Source organism: Plectrocnemia conspersa, unplaced genomic scaffold, assembly GCF_051122295.1.
Source record: "Plectrocnemia conspersa isolate PC_06_02 unplaced genomic scaffold, ASM5112229v1 ptg000003l, whole genome shotgun sequence".
Classification (NCBI taxonomy): domain Eukaryota; kingdom Metazoa; phylum Arthropoda; class Insecta; order Trichoptera; family Polycentropodidae; genus Plectrocnemia; species Plectrocnemia conspersa.
The window spans coordinates 4,563,246-4,584,835 of NW_028277167.1; the positions used below are offsets into that span (position 1 = coordinate 4,563,246).

General features: G+C 31.1%; 3 protein-coding genes across 8 annotated transcripts; 2 read left to right on the forward strand and 1 right to left on the reverse strand.

Moving 5' to 3' along the window:
* The first annotated feature begins 8,385 nt into the window (after nucleotides 1–8,385).
* Nucleotides 8,386–10,928, forward strand: LOC148236402 (MYG1 protein C27H6.8). 2 transcript variants are annotated; one of them, XM_088183376.1, is made up of 4 exons: nucleotides 8,386–8,518; nucleotides 8,633–8,895; nucleotides 8,961–9,506; nucleotides 10,741–10,928. In XM_088183376.1, the coding sequence occupies exons 1-4, from the start codon at nucleotides 8,402–8,404 to the stop codon at nucleotides 10,895–10,897; spliced, it is 1,083 nt and encodes a 360-aa protein (XP_088039502.1). In that variant the 5' UTR covers nucleotides 8,386–8,401; the 3' UTR covers nucleotides 10,898–10,928. The 2 variants fall into 2 exon arrangements, with proteins under 2 accessions (XP_088039502.1, XP_088039503.1); XM_088183377.1 differs by having other exon boundaries at nucleotides 8,396–8,518; nucleotides 8,636–8,895.
* Nucleotides 10,929–16,082, reverse strand: Pus1 (Pseudouridine synthase 1). 2 transcript variants are annotated; one of them, XR_015809153.1, is made up of 7 exons: nucleotides 16,003–16,082; nucleotides 15,666–15,927; nucleotides 15,433–15,599; nucleotides 15,096–15,369; nucleotides 13,384–15,033; nucleotides 12,089–12,769; nucleotides 10,929–11,414 (listed from the first exon to the last, which is right to left on the reverse strand). XR_015809153.1 is itself a non-coding variant. In XM_088183375.1 (7 exons), exons 1-7 carry the CDS (start codon nucleotides 16,046–16,048, stop codon nucleotides 11,028–11,030), a joined length of 1,392 nt encoding a protein of 463 aa, XP_088039501.1. In that variant the 5' UTR covers nucleotides 16,049–16,082; the 3' UTR covers nucleotides 10,929–11,027. The 2 variants fall into 2 exon arrangements, 1 of the variants encoding a protein (XP_088039501.1); XM_088183375.1 differs by having other exon boundaries at nucleotides 12,089–12,244; nucleotides 14,934–15,033.
* A 2,030-nt stretch (nucleotides 16,083–18,112) lies between these two features.
* Golgin84 (golgin A5) lies at nucleotides 18,113–21,346 on the forward strand. Of its 4 annotated transcripts, none has more exons than XM_088183671.1 (11): nucleotides 18,113–18,216; nucleotides 18,285–18,669; nucleotides 19,170–19,361; nucleotides 19,425–19,599; nucleotides 19,664–19,945; nucleotides 20,012–20,204; nucleotides 20,293–20,381; nucleotides 20,587–20,731; nucleotides 20,804–20,879; nucleotides 20,943–21,103; nucleotides 21,175–21,346. In XM_088183671.1, exons 2-11 carry the CDS (start codon nucleotides 18,300–18,302, stop codon nucleotides 21,238–21,240), a joined length of 1,749 nt encoding a protein of 582 aa, XP_088039797.1. In that variant the 5' UTR covers nucleotides 18,113–18,216; nucleotides 18,285–18,299; the 3' UTR covers nucleotides 21,241–21,346. The 4 variants fall into 4 exon arrangements, with proteins under 4 accessions (XP_088039797.1, XP_088039799.1, XP_088039798.1 ...); XM_088183673.1 differs by having other exon boundaries at nucleotides 20,949–21,103; XM_088183672.1 differs by having other exon boundaries at nucleotides 18,288–18,669.
* The last annotated feature ends 244 nt before the right edge of the window (nucleotides 21,347–21,590 follow it).

Here is a 21,590-nt window from a genome sequence, read left to right on the forward strand (position 1 = left end):
TTTTATCAATTTACTTAGCTTATTTTTAAATTTTTTAGACAGATTATATTTTTTGTTTCAAAAGAAATATAATTATTAAATACCAGCCATAAAGAAAGTATACAGCTGCACAATATTAACTTAGAAATATGGATAATTTAGGCGTTTGCAAAATGTTTATTTTCTAATTATTTTGTCTCTTGACTATTTGTTGTTATGATTATATCTGTTATAAAGAACATGAAGATTCAAGAATATTAATTTTGTTAAATTAAAAAGGGTAAAATTGGACTATATTTGGGTTATTAATACTGTAGCGTTACATAGGGTTAAAAATTGACTACATGCGTTGTTAAGATAGACAAAGATTTAAGAAATTTTGGTGACGTGAGGTGACTGTTGGCAATTAAATACAGATTGAGCAGCTGCATTATTATTTGTATTGAAGTATAGTTAATAGTTACATGTTAAAAATGTTATGATGGTTGATGGTGCACAAGGCCCGCGCCAGCGTGCGAGCTCGCCAAAGTCCTCAAGTATTACCAGAGTGCCGCCAATTTCTGGTTTTAATAAACCAAATACAAATATATATAAATGATCCCGCTACAAAATAGTACACAAGTTGTGTTTTATTGTTTTTAGATATTTAAAACTTAAAAATATTCCAGTATAAAGTGATTCGAATAACAAAATGTCAAAAAACGGGCAAATATATTAGATATTCGAATATTCTGATTGGAGTATCTAATTTCAATATATATACTTTTCTTTGCGCCCTATCTAAATATTTTAATCATTTCACAAATCTCTGTAAAAACATCATACAAACTTTCGTTGTAATTGGCAATGTCAAATTCTTTTACAATTCTTTGTCATCATTATTATTGAAAAATACAGTACAATATTGAATTAGTAGTATTAGAGAAACTTTGGTGTAGCGGCTTACAATATAAATAAAATAAAAAAAAAAACAGAATATTAATAGCTCTATATTACCTTTTCAATTTAACCGCTCGTAAACCGTTTAACTATCAGTGATGCGGCGCTTCCCTGGTTACCACCAATTTGTAATTACGCCTATGAAAGCTTTGTCATATGTTGAAATGTGTGGCCGAATGTTTCTTTGATATACACTAAGTGTCTGAAGGCGTTTCACATTACAAAGAAATTCTACAGACGACGTCCGACAAAGTTGTACTATTTGTCGCCCGTAAATTATGCGCTCCTGTGTAAAAAGAAAACTATTTCGAGTGCTTTCTTCATTTGCTTTTATAACCAACACGAGATTTGACGACATGCATACATACATAGTCTTATTGTTGTGCTTTTAACTAATAATTGATGGTGATAATTTAACACATATTTCAATCAAAGTGTATAAAAATTATTATAATTTGCATTTTGATGAATTGTTAAAATTCACTTTTAAATAATTAAGCAGTTGAGCACCAGCATCAACCACAGCTTTTGAGGATATTTTACCATGTAACGTAGTTACACGAAGCAATCAAACTAGAAGAGTTGTACAATAGAGGATAATTAGTGGTATATAAATAGAAAAATAATGGTGATACAAATGTACTTCTACTTCCAAATACCGTGTGGATTCAAGTCCAAGTTTTTTTAGTTTTTTTATAACACACCTATCTATCTACTTGACTTTGTGAAATATGACACAAATTCAATATTATCATGTTTAGAAACCCTTTATTTAAATACAACATTTTATTATAAAAATATACATACACATCAACAAAAAATTTAAGCTTTTTATTAAAACCATTATGTCACCAAATGTTTTATTAATAAAACATCAACAATTTACCCACATATATAACCCTATAATACAATAAATATGCATATGATTTTTTATTGTTATTATAATAATTCTCAACCTACGCCAACAAATTCTGAGATGGTTAACACTTTCGGACCATTATCTAACACCGACGGCAAACAAATCTCCGAACAGATGTGATAAATGGAAAGATGAATGGAAGGGCAGTTTACACGTTAATATCATATAAATCATCTCCTACGATATACACAAAAAATGTATTCATTTTTATACGATATCACGCCTCAGATCATTCTCGCAAGCTTTTGTGACCGTATAACAAGACCAATTGTTACCCGGTTCTTAACCAAGTTCTATGAAATATCGCGATAAATAACAACGATGTGAATCGAATCGATTGGTCTGAATAGTTTGGTCGTAAAGAATTGTTAGTCGGTAGTAAATCTTTGGATTGGATTGTAGTTTTGAGCGCAACTTGGATTATGCAATCAAACTGTCGTTAATATGTATCATTTTTTGAATCATTAATAATATTTTTATAATAATAAAAAAATATATTGCAAATAAATCATTGACTTTCGTAAAGTGTATATTATCACTAAACTTTCTCCAAAGATATATTTGTCTGCAATTTTGATTTATTTGGTGTTTTGTTATTTTAACACCTCTGTAATATCAGATTTTGGCGAATGGTCCATCTTATGATAAATTGCTTTAATTTTTGTTGAATGCATGACCGTGAAATATTTTTATGTCTAGACGCAATTCAACGTAAAATTGTTTTAGATAAAAATATTATATTATTTATTATTATTATATTTTTTTAAATTTATATGTGTTATTTTGTCCTGCCTTAAAAATACAACCCGTTAGCTAAATAAGTAATAATGTCTCATCAGCAATTCCTTAGAAATAGTATATCTATATATTGCTGACGTTTTGTTATCTCTTATTTCAATTAGAGACCTATGGTGAATTTTATTATTTTTTATTGTAATCTTTGGACCATTTTCATATTTAAATTCTTAACTAAACCTCAAATTTAAATTCCAAAATATTTTTTTACAATAACCAATTTGTTTTAGAAAGTTTTATTGGGAATTGTTTTATATTTTTCCAATTTTAGTAGTAAATGTTATAGATGAAAATCGAATTAGGAAAATACTATGTTTCATGTTATTGCGACAAATTTACAAACAAAAATTAAAGATTTTACTTTGTCATCCTCTTTTAAAATGCATAAGAGGTGAATAGTTTTTTTAATTTATTTAATTTTTAGTCAAAGTTTGATAATATTTCATTTTCGTAAAACAATTTGTATTTGTTAGTTATTCTTATATGAAGCAGGTTCAACTCTGAATTTCAGATGTCAAGCTGGAAGAGAGAAGCAGCTGCTTTTGTTATCCTTAAAGGTCTAAAGATGGGATGGTCTCCTCTTGGTTAAAGTTCATATGTGGGTGCAAGTTGGAAATCTGTTGTGTATGTCAGTAGTGTCAGATAAAGTGTCTAAGGTAATGATCGTTGGTTTTCTGCGATTTCGTAATACCCATGGCGAGATTTTGTTTTTCGCCTCTTTCGGTGAAAAGGCCGAAACAAAGAGTGGCGAATTTTTGTACACGAATGCACGTGAATATTTTTAAGACAGATACCTTAGCATTTTTAATTTATACGGGTACTATATAAATTAATTTGTAAAAGAGTTTAACAAAGAAGGGCCATTTTTCTTAGTTGTCTTTTAAAATCACATATAGGAATAGCCTTTTATATGATTTTATAGTACTCACTTCGTCGATAGGTCCTTCTTGAAGTCGTTGGTACTTGTTCTCGAAAGTGTCTCCTGGAGGTGCTTCCCCAAACAGAAGGCGAGACGTAAATCCGTGTACCAAAGTAGTAGTCTGAGCGTCGATGTGTAGTGGAGTTCAGTGTGTATATTCCGGTTTTGCACCGCGTAATATATACCGTTGTACGCGTAAACTGTATATCCATCCAGCACTTTAGAGGGTGTAATAAAAATGCGGCGTACTTTTAGACAGCTGCTTGGTTCGTGAGCACAGTTCATGGGACTTCAGACGCGCTTGGCCATGTTTCTAGACTGGTATTGTGTATGAATCAACTAGGCATAAGACCTACCGATTTAATCTCTTCATTGGGTGGTTCAATTATGAATTGGTGGTTCAATTGTGAAATGCCATTAATTTGTGTAATTTTAATCAATCACAATATAAAGGTGTGTATTTTTGAGATTGATCAATCATTTTAAAATAATGTGTTAAAATTTTTACCTTATTTATTTTTTTTTACAAATGCAAATTCAATTAATAGTTTCGTGAAAATCTTTCATATATAAATGAATTATTCAATTTAAAGCTATTATAACTAAATTATATAAATATAAAATTAATTACTAATGTACTAATTGATTAAATATGCTTCTCTCTCTGGTTTAATGATAGTAACTACAGCTTAATACACAAATAAACAAAACAAAAAATATAATTAATAATTAAAAAAAGATTTTGCAACTTTCTGTTTTCCATCGCGATTTAAAAATATATACATTTCTATTAATTTAATTGAAAGAATAGTAAAATATTATTGAATCGCGAAATAATAACCCATTTACATACGTGGAACGTGGGGGACCACACTTGAAGCTCGCGAAATTACTCTGACCAATAATGATTATTTAGATAACAATGCAATCAACCAAAGTCTTTCGCTACGACTAGAACTTAAGGGTTCCCTCATAAATAATACGCAAGGATTCTTGAATAAATATTTCTTTGTTATGAAACGGTCACGGGAAACTATATATCACCGGAAGACAAATAGCATCGTAAGGGCACAATATTTCCCGTTACACATACACAATTCAACCTACAGAGATATCCATTTTCATTTATTATTTTCTAATGGTGTATACTTATTTCAATGTTTTAAGAAGCGAGTGCAGTGATTGGCTGGATGATCGCTGCATGATTGTGATTGGTCAGCAAGCTTTGCAGCCTGTACTGCCATGAAGGCAGTCACAAGCAGTCACCTGGCAGACTCCAGCAAAGACTCGCAAACTCCGGAAGAGAATCGAAGACTCCAGCAGACACTCGAAGAGACCAGCAGATTCACCATCAGGGTTAGAATTCCGAAACATATTTATATGATTAAAAAAACTGTTTTAAAGTCATAATTATATGACCTTATTCGCGTTAATTAATTTTACACCCGTTCATTTTTTTTAATTTAATGTCAAATTAACTTTCACCTTCCCTTTGTATCATAAGTATCTTCAGAATCCATAAATCTGTAAACTATTTTCGTTTAATCTGTTAATCGATGGGCAATTTTTTACAATAAAAAAAAATTGCTGTTGCCCGATATATACTAACTGTTTTTTTTTTATAATATGTGTTTATATACTTAAGTATCAACATTATCAACCACTTAAAGTTAAGTTGTTTTGAAGCATACGTATACACACTTCTGTTTAAATACCATCGAAGATAAATCTACAGTATCTACTCTTCTTTATAAATTAATACAAAATTAAATTAAGTTTTTTTATCTATAAACACTCAAATCCAGGAATATTTTTTCATATATCTATATTTTATTTTTAGCATAACAATCATGATATTTAGTACTAATATTCTCCTCGTGCATTATGAGATTATTGTAAGATCATAATACTGATACATAAGAACAGAATTATAATAATAATACATATGGTTTAGTATAAATAAATTATTACAAATGGTATTGAATATTAAAATTAAATTATTTTGACTTATCGATTTCAAGATCTTATCCTAAAAATATGATTTAAAACTACTAAATATGAATTAAAGATTTTATGCCATCCTGTACATTTTTTTATTATTATAAATGCATTCAAGCATTCCAATCTTATCGATTACGCCAGTAAACGAGCTAAATACACAAATGTGTATTCGATATTGTATTCAAATTTAAACTTTTTGGTTACAATTTCGATACAACAATGGCGATGCTTACCTACGTTTACCATACCTGCTATACATATGAGGATAAGGCCATTTCGTTAATAATAAATAAACATACGATACACTTCGACGACTTGCCCTAGCAGTCAGTAAATTATAACAAAAAATATTAACATACATAAAAATCCCTAAGACAGGTATCTTGCACTGTTGGCATTTGTAGTTTTTGGTTAGCTTTTAACACTTTTTATTTGGTTATCGGTGAACCATGACATACATTTTTTTAATCTCTCATTCCTAAATATCACCCTTTATTATACAGGTGCTCAAATATATTGTTTACTGCGAGAAAAAGTTTGTTCTAATATAAATTTGTAACATGTTCTTGCCATAAATGTGTTCTAACATAAAGGTTCATATTTTCCATTTTTTCCTATACGTATTTGTAAAATTATATAGATTTGTTTGTACATTCTTGAGCACATTGACACATTTTTAATATATTAAGTATTATATTTTTTCTAATGATATACACATACATATGTCATTTAAATTTAAGAGATTGTTCTAATACTACAATTCAACATAATAGCTACTACAAAATATATATTTCTTGCTAAAGCTCAAAAGTATATATGCATATGTATATTATATATGGAAATACATAGCAATCTGTTTTTTTTTTAATATTTTTTGCTATAAATTAAATGTTTATATGTCTCGAAACTACGTTTAATGACAGTTAGAACGTTCTTCAATTTATTGAATTTTAATTATTTTATTTAGTTGTCGATCAATGTCCCAGACTGTCAATTTTCTTAAGATAAACGTAAACATTAAATATATTATGCGTGTAGAGCCATTGTCGTAGAACTAGTTCTTGGGTCACCGAAAAAGGAGCAAAAGACAGACATTAGTCCCAAATCATCCCCCGCACAATGCGATAATGGTGTCATTTTGGGACAATGGACACTATAAAGTCGCATGTCTGGACTGAACGAGATGGGGAAACAGCATCCTGATATGAATCCCCATAAAACACACGCATTCTCATTTCCTAGACCAAAAATCACAAACAATACAGCAACACGCCTACATTTTTTAATGACATCCGTGATTATTTTCTCACGCGTTAGAATGATAAAAAAACTTAACACACTTTATCAACCATTGATCATCCATCAGATCTTGTAAGAGGATGTAGTTATTAGATACGAATTGACCCTTTACACCCTTAATTTGACATGAAAAATTATTTCTCATATTTTATCACTCACCTAATTTATTATAATTTAAAAAGGTAACAATGTTTTTGCTCGTTTTTTTACAACGAAAGAGGTCAAGTGAGTTAACCCGATGAAATTGTAGTGAATTTTCAATGTATTTGTGAGCGTAATTGCATTAGCTACGCACTCGTTACACTAAAACGTAATCTTATAAAGAATTATCCTTGAATAATTGAACGTAACCCTTGAGGTATATTCATTCTTAGAGCTTCGTTATGGAGATGTGTCCTTATTCACAAATGCGATTAGTCACCCTTAAGCTGATAGGAACAGGCGAATTAAATCTAGTATATTTGCACAGTATAGGTACATATTATCTCTTATTATATTATAAATATATACCTTTTTAATCTAAAAGTAACAATTAACAACTAAATTAGTCAGAAATTTTCATACCTTTTTCCTACTAATAGTAACTAAATTTGTTCTATGTTTAATATTCACAAGATTTATTATGTTTTATACTCTAGGGATTCCAACAATGCCTTTAGAAAACTACAACAAAGGTTTATCTAAACATAACAATTAAAACCGAAATTTCAGAAAACTCAAATTTCCACAATAGCCATGAAACTTTCGAAAGCCAGCAACTATCATCAGTTGTAACAACTTAAAAACTCTTTAAACCCTTTTTTAATAAGCATTGAAAAAGATAGAAAAATACTCATGACCTCGCATCGAATAATCATTTGTAATTATCGGACGAATACCGAAATTAAATAAAATAACGAATATTCTAAATTAAAAGAAATAAGAGCTAGAATCCCACAAGGAGGTGTCTTAGATAAATTTTATTTTATTTAAACTTAATGTTTTATAAAAGGCAAATAAGAAAACTAAGACATATTGAGCTTGTTGTTATTGTCATAAAGGAGCAAAAATAATGCTCTAATTCACTTATTGTAAATCTTTTATTATTTTCATTTGTTGTCTCTAATAAATATTTGAATTAATTATTTACAGTCGAAGCCACGTCTAGCGTTCGGCCTCCGTTCACAAATCCCACTCTGATTCTCCTTTTTACCAGTGGGTCGGGCCTATTTATACGGTTACATAAAAATTGAGAAATATCCTACGATAACATAAACAATAATATAATAATATATATAAAAGGATACTTAAGTGATAACATTATCTGTATATTTATAACATTATTATGCATATCTGCAATTTTTGTTACTGTTTTTTTTAATCAATCATATAAAAAAATATTTGGATTTGAGAGAATATTTGCAATTGCAAATATTGCAATCACATCTTGGATCGGTTATTTATATTAATAATTTTACACTATAATAATAATTAAAAGTTTATTTTAGCTATTTAATTAGAATTTTTGTATTTTTTGCAATCGTCGCTTATTAATGGTCGACTTTGAAACGATGTTGGCCAACAAACTTTATCAAGCTAACTGTCAGTTTGCCCGCACTGTTCAACATTTTCGAGTTTGTTCTACAATCATTAACACAATGGAAAACGGAGCACCAAACAACAAAAAGGTATTTCAAATCGCTTCCATGCTATTCATAACACAATTAAAACAATTGAGACTAAATTAAAGCGACTTACATATTGAGGTTATGTTTTTATTACCGTTATTTAATATGATCCAGAAGACCGTACAAATCGGAACGCACGACGGAATCTTCCATTGTGACGATGCATTAGCTTGCTTCATGCTAAAGCGTCTTCCGGAGTATCAAGATGCGAAGATTGTCAGAACTAGAGATATGGAAATTCTGAATACTTGCGATATCGTAGTGGACGTCGGCGGTGAATATAACCCGAGTACTCATCGCTATGATCATCATCAGAGAAGTTTCAGTGATACTATTAGTAGCGTCAAAGCAACGATGAAGGCGAAATACAATATCAAGTAATATATCTAATTATAATATTCAATTAATAATTGATAATACCAATATAAAATTTGTTTTGTAGGTTAAGTTCAGCCGGTTTAATATACGCGCACTTCGGCGAACGAATTATCAATCTGAATAAAGATCTTAGCGCTGATTGTATCGATGCAGTGTACGATAAGATATATGAATATTTCATTCAAGAAATAGACGCTATTGATAATGGCGTTCCTATTTGTGACGGTGAACCTAAATATAGGATTACAACTAACATAAGCTCGACCGTCGGAGGTCTAAATCCGGCTTGGAATGTCAAACCTACCAAATCGAGTGATGAAATATTCGAAGACGCTATGGAAATGGTGGGAAATGTGTTTATGGATAAGATCAATTATTACTTAAACTCCTGGTGGCCGGCTAGGGAGATTGTAAAGAAAGCGATCGACGAACGGTTCAATGTGCATTCATCGGGGAAGATCGCTCAATTAGAAACGTTCGCTCCATGGAAGCAGCATTATTTTGATCTAAAAAGCGAGTTGAATTTTGAAGATGTTGCATTTTTTTTGTATAAAGACAAGAGTTGGAGGGCTATAGCGGTTCCTATCACTCCGGATAGCTTCATTTGCAAGTAAGATGAGACTTATAAATGAGACTCCAAAGCAAGAACATGTTAACATATTCATGAATAATAATGTATACTAATCCTTAGATTTTCACGTAGATTTTAATACAAGTTATGTAGACTTCGATGGTTTTAATTATAATTTCATGAAAAGTTTTATTTTATTATTTCTGCTATTGTGGAAAATAGTTGAGCGCAAAAATATTTTCGTGGGTGAATCAAGTGGAAATCTCAAATATATTTTTTATCATGCAATTTTATCAAACAAAAACGATACATAATGACAATTTTTCTTCGTATTTAATACAAGTTTTCCAGAACTACATGGAAATCTCTAGAAAAACAATCTGTAGAGTATGGCATGTTCAAGACACTTGGAAGTGCAGATCTTTCATATCTTTCCCTTTGATAGCTGTGTGCTAAATATCTTTCACTACAGAACTCACTCTGTCTTAAAATTTTCTAGTCCACTCGTACACTTGCTGGAGCGATAGACATGCATCACCATACTTAAAATTTGTTTGTCTTTACTACTTAAAAAACAAATGTTTGTTTCTTCCAATGTGACGGCCATTTTAAGCTACCGTTGTACATTTATACTGCATGCCTGATTTGTAATGCTACTATTTACACGCTAATTTGGGTGCGTCTACTTGAGGGAACTAGAAAATACTCGTATAATTTTTTGCAATAAATACGTACGAATCAAGCAAGCATGGTGAGATATCCATTTGGCTCACTCACACATAAAGTAACAGGTATCCAAATAGCACGTCACCAATTTACCGTGTTATTGGGGGGTCTGCTGTATGTATTATATCCTTTCGTACACAAATCTAGCTAATTTTTGTTCTAAAAATATTTTCAATAAAAATGCAAATGTAAAACTAATCTATATACCTAGAAAATTGAAATCATATTATTTGTCATATGTATAATTCAAGCTTTTTTATCATCGTAGCTAAATATCTTGTACATATATTCAGAAAATTCATACAATCTTCACGCTTGAATACTTGCCATTATTTTAATAGTTATCAGTTAACATGTTATTGCTTGAGGATTACCAATTACACAAAATATATTTACAATCTTTATTCTTCAGCCTGTGTCCTTCCTTTATAAAATGTTCTCCGCTCCGCTGATATCCTGCCATTATGACCAGCTCTTTGAAACATCACCTTTTTTGTCTTATGTTATGCATCACAAGCAACTCACTGATATATTTATATTTTTTTAGGACATTTTTGAAAGAAGAATGGAGAGGACTCAGAGACGAAGAGTTATCCAAAATATCCGGCATTCCTGGTTGCGTATTTTGCCATCACACCGGTTTCATCGGTGGCAATGAGACTAGAGAGGGAATTTTAGAAATGGCCGTTAAGAGCTTAATATGATTTTATAATAATAAAATAAGTAACACAATTATTACGGTCATTTTATTTATTATCCACATTTAACAATCAGACAACAACGATCGACTCGCTAAAAATATTTTAAACATCGATATATACGAAAGTAACTAGATTATTGTATGCTTTTTTCTTCAGCTTCGATAGATTGACTCTCCGATTTTGCGTCGATCGACATAGTTTTTAATTCTTCGCTTGGCTTTATTTCTGATTCTCCGCCTTTTAACTTAGTCTCGTCTTCGAAAGATTCCACCTCGTTGTCACTATCTTCTTCAGCTCCTTCTACATAAGCAACTTTGTCGTCGGTTCTCACATCGTAGGAATGTAAAGGCAAAGTTTCTAACCACGAAGCCATCGGCATCTCGTTTATTTCAGTGTTGATTATATTCGGATATATGTATTTATTTTTGAACTCTTCGATTTCAGGCTCGTAAGTGTCCCATATTAACGGTTCATGAAAACCGTCTTGTCCATAGCGCGAGTCATAACGATCATAATGTACCTAGAAAATAAGAACACATTGAATAGTGTGTATCTCTATTGTCTGATACATTGTGCAAATATAAAACAACAGTTGGGTGCCGTGTGAATATCACCACGAATTGACCTTAGTGTTAAAAAATACTTAAATACATTTTTATTTTATTGATATGCGACTCGCAGTTTGATGGTTACTGATTTCACTATTACGAATATATAACATAAATTATATATTTATAAAAAAAATCTGTGTGTATGTAAACACTGCCTTGAAACAAATTTTTTTATCCAAGTTTTGATCCTCTGGAATTTTGGATACAGGTTTTATAAACTATCTTAGTTAATATAATATTAGTAATATCTTTAGCTAAAACGCTACATAAATACGTTAAGGTAAATACACAGTTTAACGTGTGTTTTTGTTATATGAAGTTGAAATGACGAAATGCACAAATTTGTGCATTTCGTCATTTCAAGTGTTAACACATGAAAAAACTGATCCTAGTTCAATTTTGCAGTCACTATTTAGCACCCTACTCAAAACTATATCATATTGACTGTCAACTATTCAAAATTTTATTCCATTGCACTAGAGTACCCTCAGAAATATATTTCACATTGTGTCTTACAGAGCTTTATTTTTAAAACTTTTTAACAGACCGCATTTTTATTCACATTTTAATTAATAAATAATACCTGATTTAGCATTAGTCCTAATCCTGGAGCCATCGGTAAATCGTATTTGGCATTTTCTTGAGCTTTCTCAATAATATCGTCTGTAGTCACACCTTTGATAACAGCCAAAATAAGACCGACCATTTTTCTGATTTGATGCATCATGAAGCTTTGTCCCTATAAAATTACAACAAAGATAAGAGATGAAATAAAATGAGTTCAAAAAAAACAGGATATACAAAGCTGCGTAAAGTAATATATGTGAATTAAACATAGCATATAATTAATTAATACTAGGGATTAAAATAATACCGGTATTACAGAAAAAATCAGTCAATACCAGTATTACAATTAAATTACAAATATGCTTAATTGTCATGTTTAGTATCTTTCAACTTTGTTTAGTTGGTTAATCTGAAGTTCGTTCATTCAAAGTCAAAGTGAATACTTTATTGCTAAGTTTATTTTGTAATATATTTTTGAATGTTAATACATGCTTGCAAATTTTGCGAAAATATCCAAGGATTCAAGAGTTGGAACGTTTTCTTCGAAGATATTGAATGAAGATGTAATTACTAGTTCGTCTTCGTGTTTTTTTTTTTATTTAATGATCAAGCAGGTCAAATTTCGATTGTTGCTGCCGATATTTATGACCAATTATCTGTCTGACTATGAATATTTCATGTTTCAAACAATAAAAGCCTATCCAAACAGAGAGCGAAGGCGTGGCGAGGCGTTTTTATTTTGTAATACACCGAGTCCTTCGAGTCTCGTCACACAGAAAGCGAATGCGAAGCGTTCCGAAGCGTTTTTGCGGCGAAGCGAAGGCGTGGCGAGGCGATTTTATTTTGTAATACACCGAGTCCTTCGAGTCTCATCACACAGAAAGCAAACGCGAAGCAATCCGAGGCGTTTACGCGGCGTTTTCGCGGCTTCGCTATGACATGCGAAACTTCGCTTCGCATGTCATAGCGAAGCGAAGGCGAGACGATATTTTATTTTTGACTGTTTTATTATTAAAAAATAAGAAAAAGGGCAAAGAATTTGGGTACACGACATAAATAAAACCAGGGAAGACTATGGAGAGTATCATAGGCTCCATAATTGAATCTTATGAAGACCGATTTTACACTTATTTTCGTACGTCTAACGAATAGTTTGTAAACAATCACAACCGACACGCTTCGCCGCGAAAACGCCTAGGAACGCTTCGCGTTCGCTTTCTGTATGACGAGACTCGAATGACTCGGTGTATTACAAAATAAAAACGCCTCGCCACGCCTTCGCTTCGCTCTCTGTTTGGATAGGCCTTAAGCGTTTAAACAATCTTCCTTACATTCAGGTACTTCTAAAAATACTTCATGTGTTGATCCTTTACTGTGTTATCTAAGAGTACCAATAAAAATCAATAAAACAACTGTGTTTTTGTCTCTTATTCGTGCATTACATTGTCAAATAAAAATATTTTTAAAAATGGGTGCTGCAAATTTTTCTTCTTTTGAAAAAATAAGTCAATAATAAATATCATCTTTTATGGACTGCTTCTGGATGCCTCCTGAGTTTTTATACCAGGGGCCAGAGTACCATTATCCAATTAATTCCAATAAAATATATTCCTATACTACTCTTCATTTTTTGTCAGTTACGATTATCTAAAAAAAAACTAATGAGAAAGGAGTGCGTATAAAATTGTAAATCTGTCCAAAATGCAACATATTTTTATGTAAAAGCAGATTTATGTGATTTATTTATATTTTTTTATTTTAATTATTGCACATTTAATATTTATTTTGGAATATCTCAATATTAATTTTCGAAAGATTTATCTCTCGTATATATATTTATTTCTACTCGTATTTAACATTAATTAGATTTAAGTTATAAATATTTATGTGAATAATATAGAATAAAAAATACGTAAATACTGTATTATATAATTCTACTTTGATAACCTATGCCAGTGGTCACCAACATCCGGTCCGTCAAAATTTTCATCCGGCCCTCCAAAAATTTTCGATTTCTGCGTGTAAATAATTCATATAGGATATATTAATTTTATATAATTTTGTTATTTGGTTATGAATTCACGGCAGCTATATTTCAATTCATCAATCGGAATTTGATTAGATATTAGGTGTGGACCCAAAGTAAAAAAGTTGGGTATTTGTGATAACCAGTTTTCGGAGAATTGGATGTTGAAGGCGACCAGATGTTCATTTACTCGAAAATTCCCCGGACACTTTTATTTATTGAAATTCTAAGAACATAGTACAGGCAAGATAAAAAAGGGTAGTTCAGCAACACAGAGGCCGAATAGAAAATATTTAGTTCATTTCACAATTTTTATGAAAAAGAATATGCAAATTTCGATTGAAATTCATTAAATTATAGTGCCTTAATATAATGATGTCAAAGAAAAGGTTTCGCATATTTAATGAGCAGTGGTCAACTCGTTATTTTTTTATGAAAAACAAAGACAAATGCATATGTCTAATTTGCAAAGAATTCTAATTAGATTCTAATCGGAATAAGAATTTATTTTTCCTCTGGCCCCCAGGTTTTTAAAAAATCAATCCGGTCCTTTTCCCAAAAAAGTTGGTGACCACTGTCCTATGCCGATTAAAGTACTCAGGTTAATCCCCTATAATAAGCATCATTTATTCTCGACTTCTGCTTTCAAGCAATATGGGCATTATTGTTTTCGTAGTTCTAAGCTTTCAACAAATAAAATGTACAGATTTGAATTAGAGTAGAATTTTTTTTCTAGTACTGCAAAACCTAATTAGCACTAAGCAAAAAGAAAACAATAATTCGCAAAGCAAATATTTGACATTTATTGTAGTGTAGGTAAGCTATTAATTTATACCTTGACTTTCATTGTTGTGAATTCCATTCCGTCGACTATGAAAGGTTCCTCGCATTGAAAGCTCATTATATAGCGCTTCGAAGCCGGATCAATAAAACACCTATAAAACGAATAAACATAATTATTATCTATATATACGTCGGACTAAAGAAATGTTGGTACCTTTTTGATGTAAAATTATGAAAATTTCTTGAACCTTCATACTTCTTCAACAGTCTATTAACTTCCTCTAATACCTCAGGCTTAACGCGATAGCTTTTATGATCTTGGACATTGACTTGGTAGTTTTCAAAGGAATACGTCGGCAAAACGTACATGTAAGTCCGCGCGTGACAATTGCTCTTGGCGTTAAAACCTTTCGTTACGCGCTTATAAGCGAATACTTTTATCACAGGCGGCAGGTGTTGGTTGATTTCCGAAATTTTTATTTCTTCAGCTGAACATTACATAAGCGTGTAATTACACATTCGATTCGGTATCAATATCATTATAAACTTACGCAGCTTTATCGATACAATCTGTCTTATAGCCGATACTCCTTTATCAGTCCTTGCCGCACGCTGGAACTGAATCATCTGCGGAAGCTCGAAAGCTTCTTTGCTGATATGATCCGTAGCCAATAAAGCTTTAAATAAATCTTCTTCAATCGACGCCACAGAAGGGTTTCTAAATTAATATATAAGAAATTGAAACAGAATCTAGTAAGATAACTCTAAAATGAATAATTATAACCTTTGCATGCCGAAATAATCTACGCCCGAGTATCCCAACAGCATGGCGACCTTCTTCCTTTTGATACGAATGAAAGGCTCAGTGCGCGCTTTCTTAGCTTCATCCTGAACATTCTCAGAATCGACACCCGGCGGAGCAATCGGAGTGTCTTCCCATTGCCGCTTCTTAATTCTGCCGTTATATCTAGTGTCGTACTTTCCTCTTAAAATTTGGTGTTCCATGTTTATTCTTGGCAATGCAGACGCATATCTACAAGCAGCATCTAAATGTATATGATATTTTATTAATTATTTTACTATTTATTAACATTTCACTCATCATACAAACTAAAACTGACCAAATAAACAGAGCGTGCCTCCGCGTAGCCTCAATAGACTCCGCATTCGTTCAACTTAACCTCAAACGTCATTTAAACGCAAAGCCGCAACCACGTAGTTTGCGGCCATCAAAAAATTAAATCAATACTTATGACGACAACTTCACTTTGTTCGTTGGAAAAAAATACTTACTTATGTGATCTTTCAAGTATTTACAATTTACAATAGTCAAATTGATTAAACACTTTTTTCTACGTCATTTTCTTAAATGAAATTATTTTCCTTTTTTGAGTACATTACAAACACAAAACGATCTTAATATATTTAAATATCAGGTCACACGATCGCAAAACACCGTGCGGATACGTGCATATGACAGAGTGAGAGAGGCGGGGCCCCGGGCAAGAACTAAAATGTTACCCCCCCCCCCCTTCGTTTTCATTGACAAAATAATTTAAAAAAACAGATTACATATGAAAAAAACAATACAAATCTCTTAAGTATTTGTGGGGATCCATTTATATACGTATATGTTTTATTATTCCCAAAACTTGGACGGACAACAGTCAGCGCTGCCTCGTCCACCGTTCATTTTCCTATTCTAAGATGTAACTGTAATCTATATTACTACTCCAGCAACTCAATATATATCTAATCGCCACCAGTCACCACCCGTCTGCCAAATTATTATTTTTTATACAATGCTGCGAGTTTTGCAATGAAATTAAAATGTTTTCAGAAATGAAAAGAAAGTCAGTAAAATAACTTGAAGATACAAACTGGCCAGCAGGGGCATTTTCTCTCCTTGAATTTGGCCAAAAAATATGCATGTTATTTAATGAAATACACTTAATTTTAATGAAATCGAAAAATTAAAAAAAATGACGACTGCCGGCTAACTTTTGCTTCTCCCCCCTACCTCCCTTGAAAAAAACTGAAATTTCGTCCCTAATTCTAAAGCAGAAATTTTAAATTTGATAGTTGCCAAAAACATATTTGCTGTTATACGAATTAATTAAACCCAACTTCACCTATTGGAAGTCCTAAAACTAATTAGTTTCATTAGATCAAAAATATCTAAGATACAAACTAACCCTATTTAACTCTGAGGGAAAATAAGCAGAATAATAAGTATTGACAGATGACGCATGTCGCATATTGTTCCATAGTTTGTCTGCATTTCGATATTACACTATGTTTTAAAAATGTGATAGCTATCCCTACCGACTAACTTTTGATATGAAAGTATTGGTCAAAGTATATTCAACCCAAATGTTGGTCAATAGGAGGGCTCAGAAGCAATTTTGACTTCTAAGAAGGGATAATTGTTTTTACGCTCTCCTGTTGGTCAAATTTCTACTTAAATATTTTTCATTTGCTTCCCACTTATTGTAAGTCGTAATATTGTTATCAAGTCTTTATATTAACGCTACAATTTTATTGCTTTTGACATGGTTTCCAAACAATGACATCATTTGGGGAAGGGCAGGTAGGGGTATTTTCTTCCCCCTCCCCCTTACCTTGAATCTAGCTAGAGAAATTAGTGTTATTTAATGAAACACTATGAATCTAAATATTAAAATAACAACCACTGACTGGATAACTCTTGCCCGTCCCTTTCCCTGGAAAAAGCTGAAATAACGTCCTGTGTGACGGGTGGCAATTACACACAGATTAAGTCGCCGCTGCAGTATTTTATTTAGAGTTTATATTAGTGCACAAATGTTGTTAGATGATAATATATTTGAGGGAACGGTGGACGAGGAACTATCGGCCGTTGTCTTCTTGTCCAAAAGGTCCAAAAATAATGTACTGCCCTCCGCCATCGTCACGCCAGTGTTACTATAGTGTTACCAAGTTTTGGCCATAATGAAAGAATAAATAATTATATAAGTAGGGCCCCACAATATTTTTATACACACGTATAACTATTTATAAACTTCAGTATAAATAAAATTGTTAATAGTAAAACTGTTTGTGTATGAGTTAATATAAAACAATGATTTTTATCTATCGATCTTATTATATAATCATGTTATAATTAATTTTTAAACTAATTAAAAAATATGTTTTATTTATTTTTAATATCGAGCATAGACTAGAAATTCCATAGACAAATATGGATGAGCTGTCAAACTGGATATTAACTCAGGTAGTGATGTGGTTCACAATGTAGTCATAATTTATGTACATGTACCTTATTAAACGATGGTTTTGAAAGATTAGTTTATCCTGTAAGTGTTAATTGAACTTAATTAATCTTTAACTTGATTTATTGTGCAATACATTTTAATTTTGTTAGAAGATTGCAACCGAGATGTCGTGGTTTAGCGATTTAGCTGACAAAGCAGAAAATCTTTTGAATAAAATCGATCAAAATGCAGCTGCGGTACTCCAAGAGAAACCGAGCATCAATAAACTACACGAAAACTTAATTGATGATAAAGAAAAAACACCAGACGTTAAATTCGATAAAATCAAAAGGGAGTCTAACATACTAAGAAACAAAGCGAGATCGTTGAAGGGAGCAAATAAGAAAAATTTAAATACAAATGTCACAAATAGGTCACAAAGTAGTACATATACAAATGACATTGAAAACAATATTGATAAGGCGATAGTTTTAGAAGTAAAAAATGAAGTGGATCAAATTGATTGGAAACACAACGAAAAAGCGCAACGTGATGGTAATAATAACAATACAAGATAATAAGATTCTATGGTTTTTAAAATATAGTCAATTTTGCTTTTGGAAAACACATTTATATTACAATATTTTAATGCTGGATTTTTTCTTCATAATATAATTGATTTTTTAATTACTAAAAGTTAAATTTTTCTGTATAAGATTTAATTAATTTCTTTTTCGAATTTATAATTTTTATTATTGATGAAATATAAAGTTTACTACAATAAATACTTTTTCGCTGTGATACTTTTTTTTCTTTAAATCGATTTTATCGAAAAACCGAGTATTGTGAAATATTTTATTACAAAGGTTTATATGTAATTTTAAAATATTATTTTTTCAAAACTTTAAAACATCGAAAAAATATTTTAAATGAATTTATTTTTAATTATAATATTAACTTAGTTATCTTATTTTTGTAGCAGACAATAATTTGTAGTACACTAAAATTTTATATGAATCTTTATATTAATAAAAATATTTTTTTAAATATTGCAGATGTCATTGACGATGTTAAAATTGGTATCGATGATTTGCTTAAAATGGATTCATCAGTGGCTTACGTTGATAAAAGTATTCATATAGATGCTGAAAAATTTGATGTGGAGAATGCCATGTTAAAAAATGAAATTTCCGTAGTGCATAATGAGCTCTCAATATTGCTTTCGAAAGTTAAGAACTCTGAAAAAGGTTTGTCATATTACTATTTAAATTTAATTAAACATAAATATTAATAACCATTGAAATTTGCAGTCACTGAAGACACGCAGTTTCGTTTGATGCAAATGGAAAAATCTTACAACCAAGTCCTTAAAGAGAATAATGGTTTACATGGTAAAATCGCTTCCTATGAAAAGAAACTAAACGATATCGAAGAAAGTGTCACTGATGAGAAACTCATAAAAGAAAATGATTCATTGAAAGAAAAGTTAGCTAAATAAATATGTGTTAACTATAAATTTATGCATCTTTTGATATATTTTTAATTATAGAATAGGTGAATTTGAATATAAGATAAAATCAATTATTACGCACAACGATGAGTTGAAGAATGATTTAAAGTCGTCTCAAAATATGTGCTTGGAATTGGAAGAAAAATTAGAAAAGGCCAAATTGGAAGTCAATAATACGCTCGAAGAGTGGAAAAATTACAAGATCCGAGCTAACAACACTTTAACTATGAAGGAAAAAATAATAGAGACATTGGGTGGCAACCAGGAAGAAAATGAAAGTGATCTTGCTACTTCTTTAAATGTGCAAATTGAGCAGTTGAAGTAATATATAAATATTTTAAATGAATTGCTATAAAGAGTATATGTTAAATTAATTTGTATTTTTAGGATCGAAAGGAACGAAGCCGTTGAAGAACATGCACATTTAAAATCAGAGTTTGAGTCTAAAATGAGAGAATACGATCAACTTGAATTCAATCTTCGCTCTAGTGAACGTCAAATGGCCAATTTGAGAGATAATTTGAGGCAAGAAAAATCTTTGAAAGATATTGCCGAACAAACCGTAGGTAGTTTGAGCAAAGTAAGTCGATATTGCAGATAACATTATTATCGATTAATTTTAAAAACAATGTTTTCAATTCAACAAATCATTCTTAATTCAATTTAAGGAATTGCAAATATTGCAAACAGAAACTGCCAAGCAAATATCATCAATGCGTATAAAATTGGAAGATAATAAATTGAAACAATCTGAAAGGTAAAATTTTTATAATCTTCCTTCCTTGTTTATTCTTTGTCCATAATTAACTCGATGATTCTACTCCAGTTCTTTCTGTATCATTCGGTCTCTTCATTTTCGAAAAGATTTTCTATTTCTTGCTTCTTTAACGTTCCGCGACTCTTTCCATTTATAATTTATTAGCTTTTATTCCTAGTTTCAATGTATTAAATATATTTTCTAGTTTATCTAATACTTCATTCGGTTCTTCGGAGTCCGGAGAGGAACGATTTCGATCTTTGACTCAAGCTTTGGTTGCAAAACAAGCTGCTTTGGAAAGCGTTACTGGAGATAGAAATGCTTTAAGACTACAACTTGAGAAAACCGAAGTATTTAGATATAAGCATTCCAAATCTAAGTATGTACATATTTTTATTAAATCAACTCATGTTTTTTTATAGAACAAATATAGATCTGATCTTGTAAGCATGAGAAACAATCGACCGAGAATAATCGATGTTAATTATACTGACGATGGTGAGGTTTCGCTCTAATTAACCTTCTTATTAATTTAAAAATAATATATTCCTAATATTTCAGCTAAAGAACGTTTTCCTTCACTTTTACAAGAATCGCCGTGGGACTCGAGTATTTCGCGTCGAGTTAAAAAGGCATATTCCACATTAGACAGTTGCGGAGTAAGAATCGGAATGTTTCTGAGACGTAACCCAATTGCTCGTATATTCATCTTAGCATATATGGTATATTTTAGTTATAGAGTGCTATTCTGATTTTTAGTTATGGTTCTAATCATTATTTCTATTAATTCCAGGCCATTCTTCATCTATGGGTTCTCGTCGTTCTCTGCACGTACACACCCGAGATACACGATAAATAATAATTGTTAAATGTATTAATCCTGTGATATATCAAATCTTAATTTATTTCTGTTCACAAAATTATTAATATATTAATTAAATAAAATACTAGATGCCTTTACAAAATGTGTAAAATTTGTTTTTTACGCCAGGATATTTATTTAATTGTTGTTGTATTGAGAGTTGACAGTTGAGCATTGGAGGAAGTCATTAACATTGATAACAAAAAACGTTCAAATTCCAGACTTACGTATGTCTGCCACCATTGACGTATGTATCTTTTAAGCACTTAAACACTTAGTCTCCGAAAGTCTTATAGTACCAGCAGAAACCGGAGTCGCTGTGTTAGTGTAAAGATAATCGAGACCTT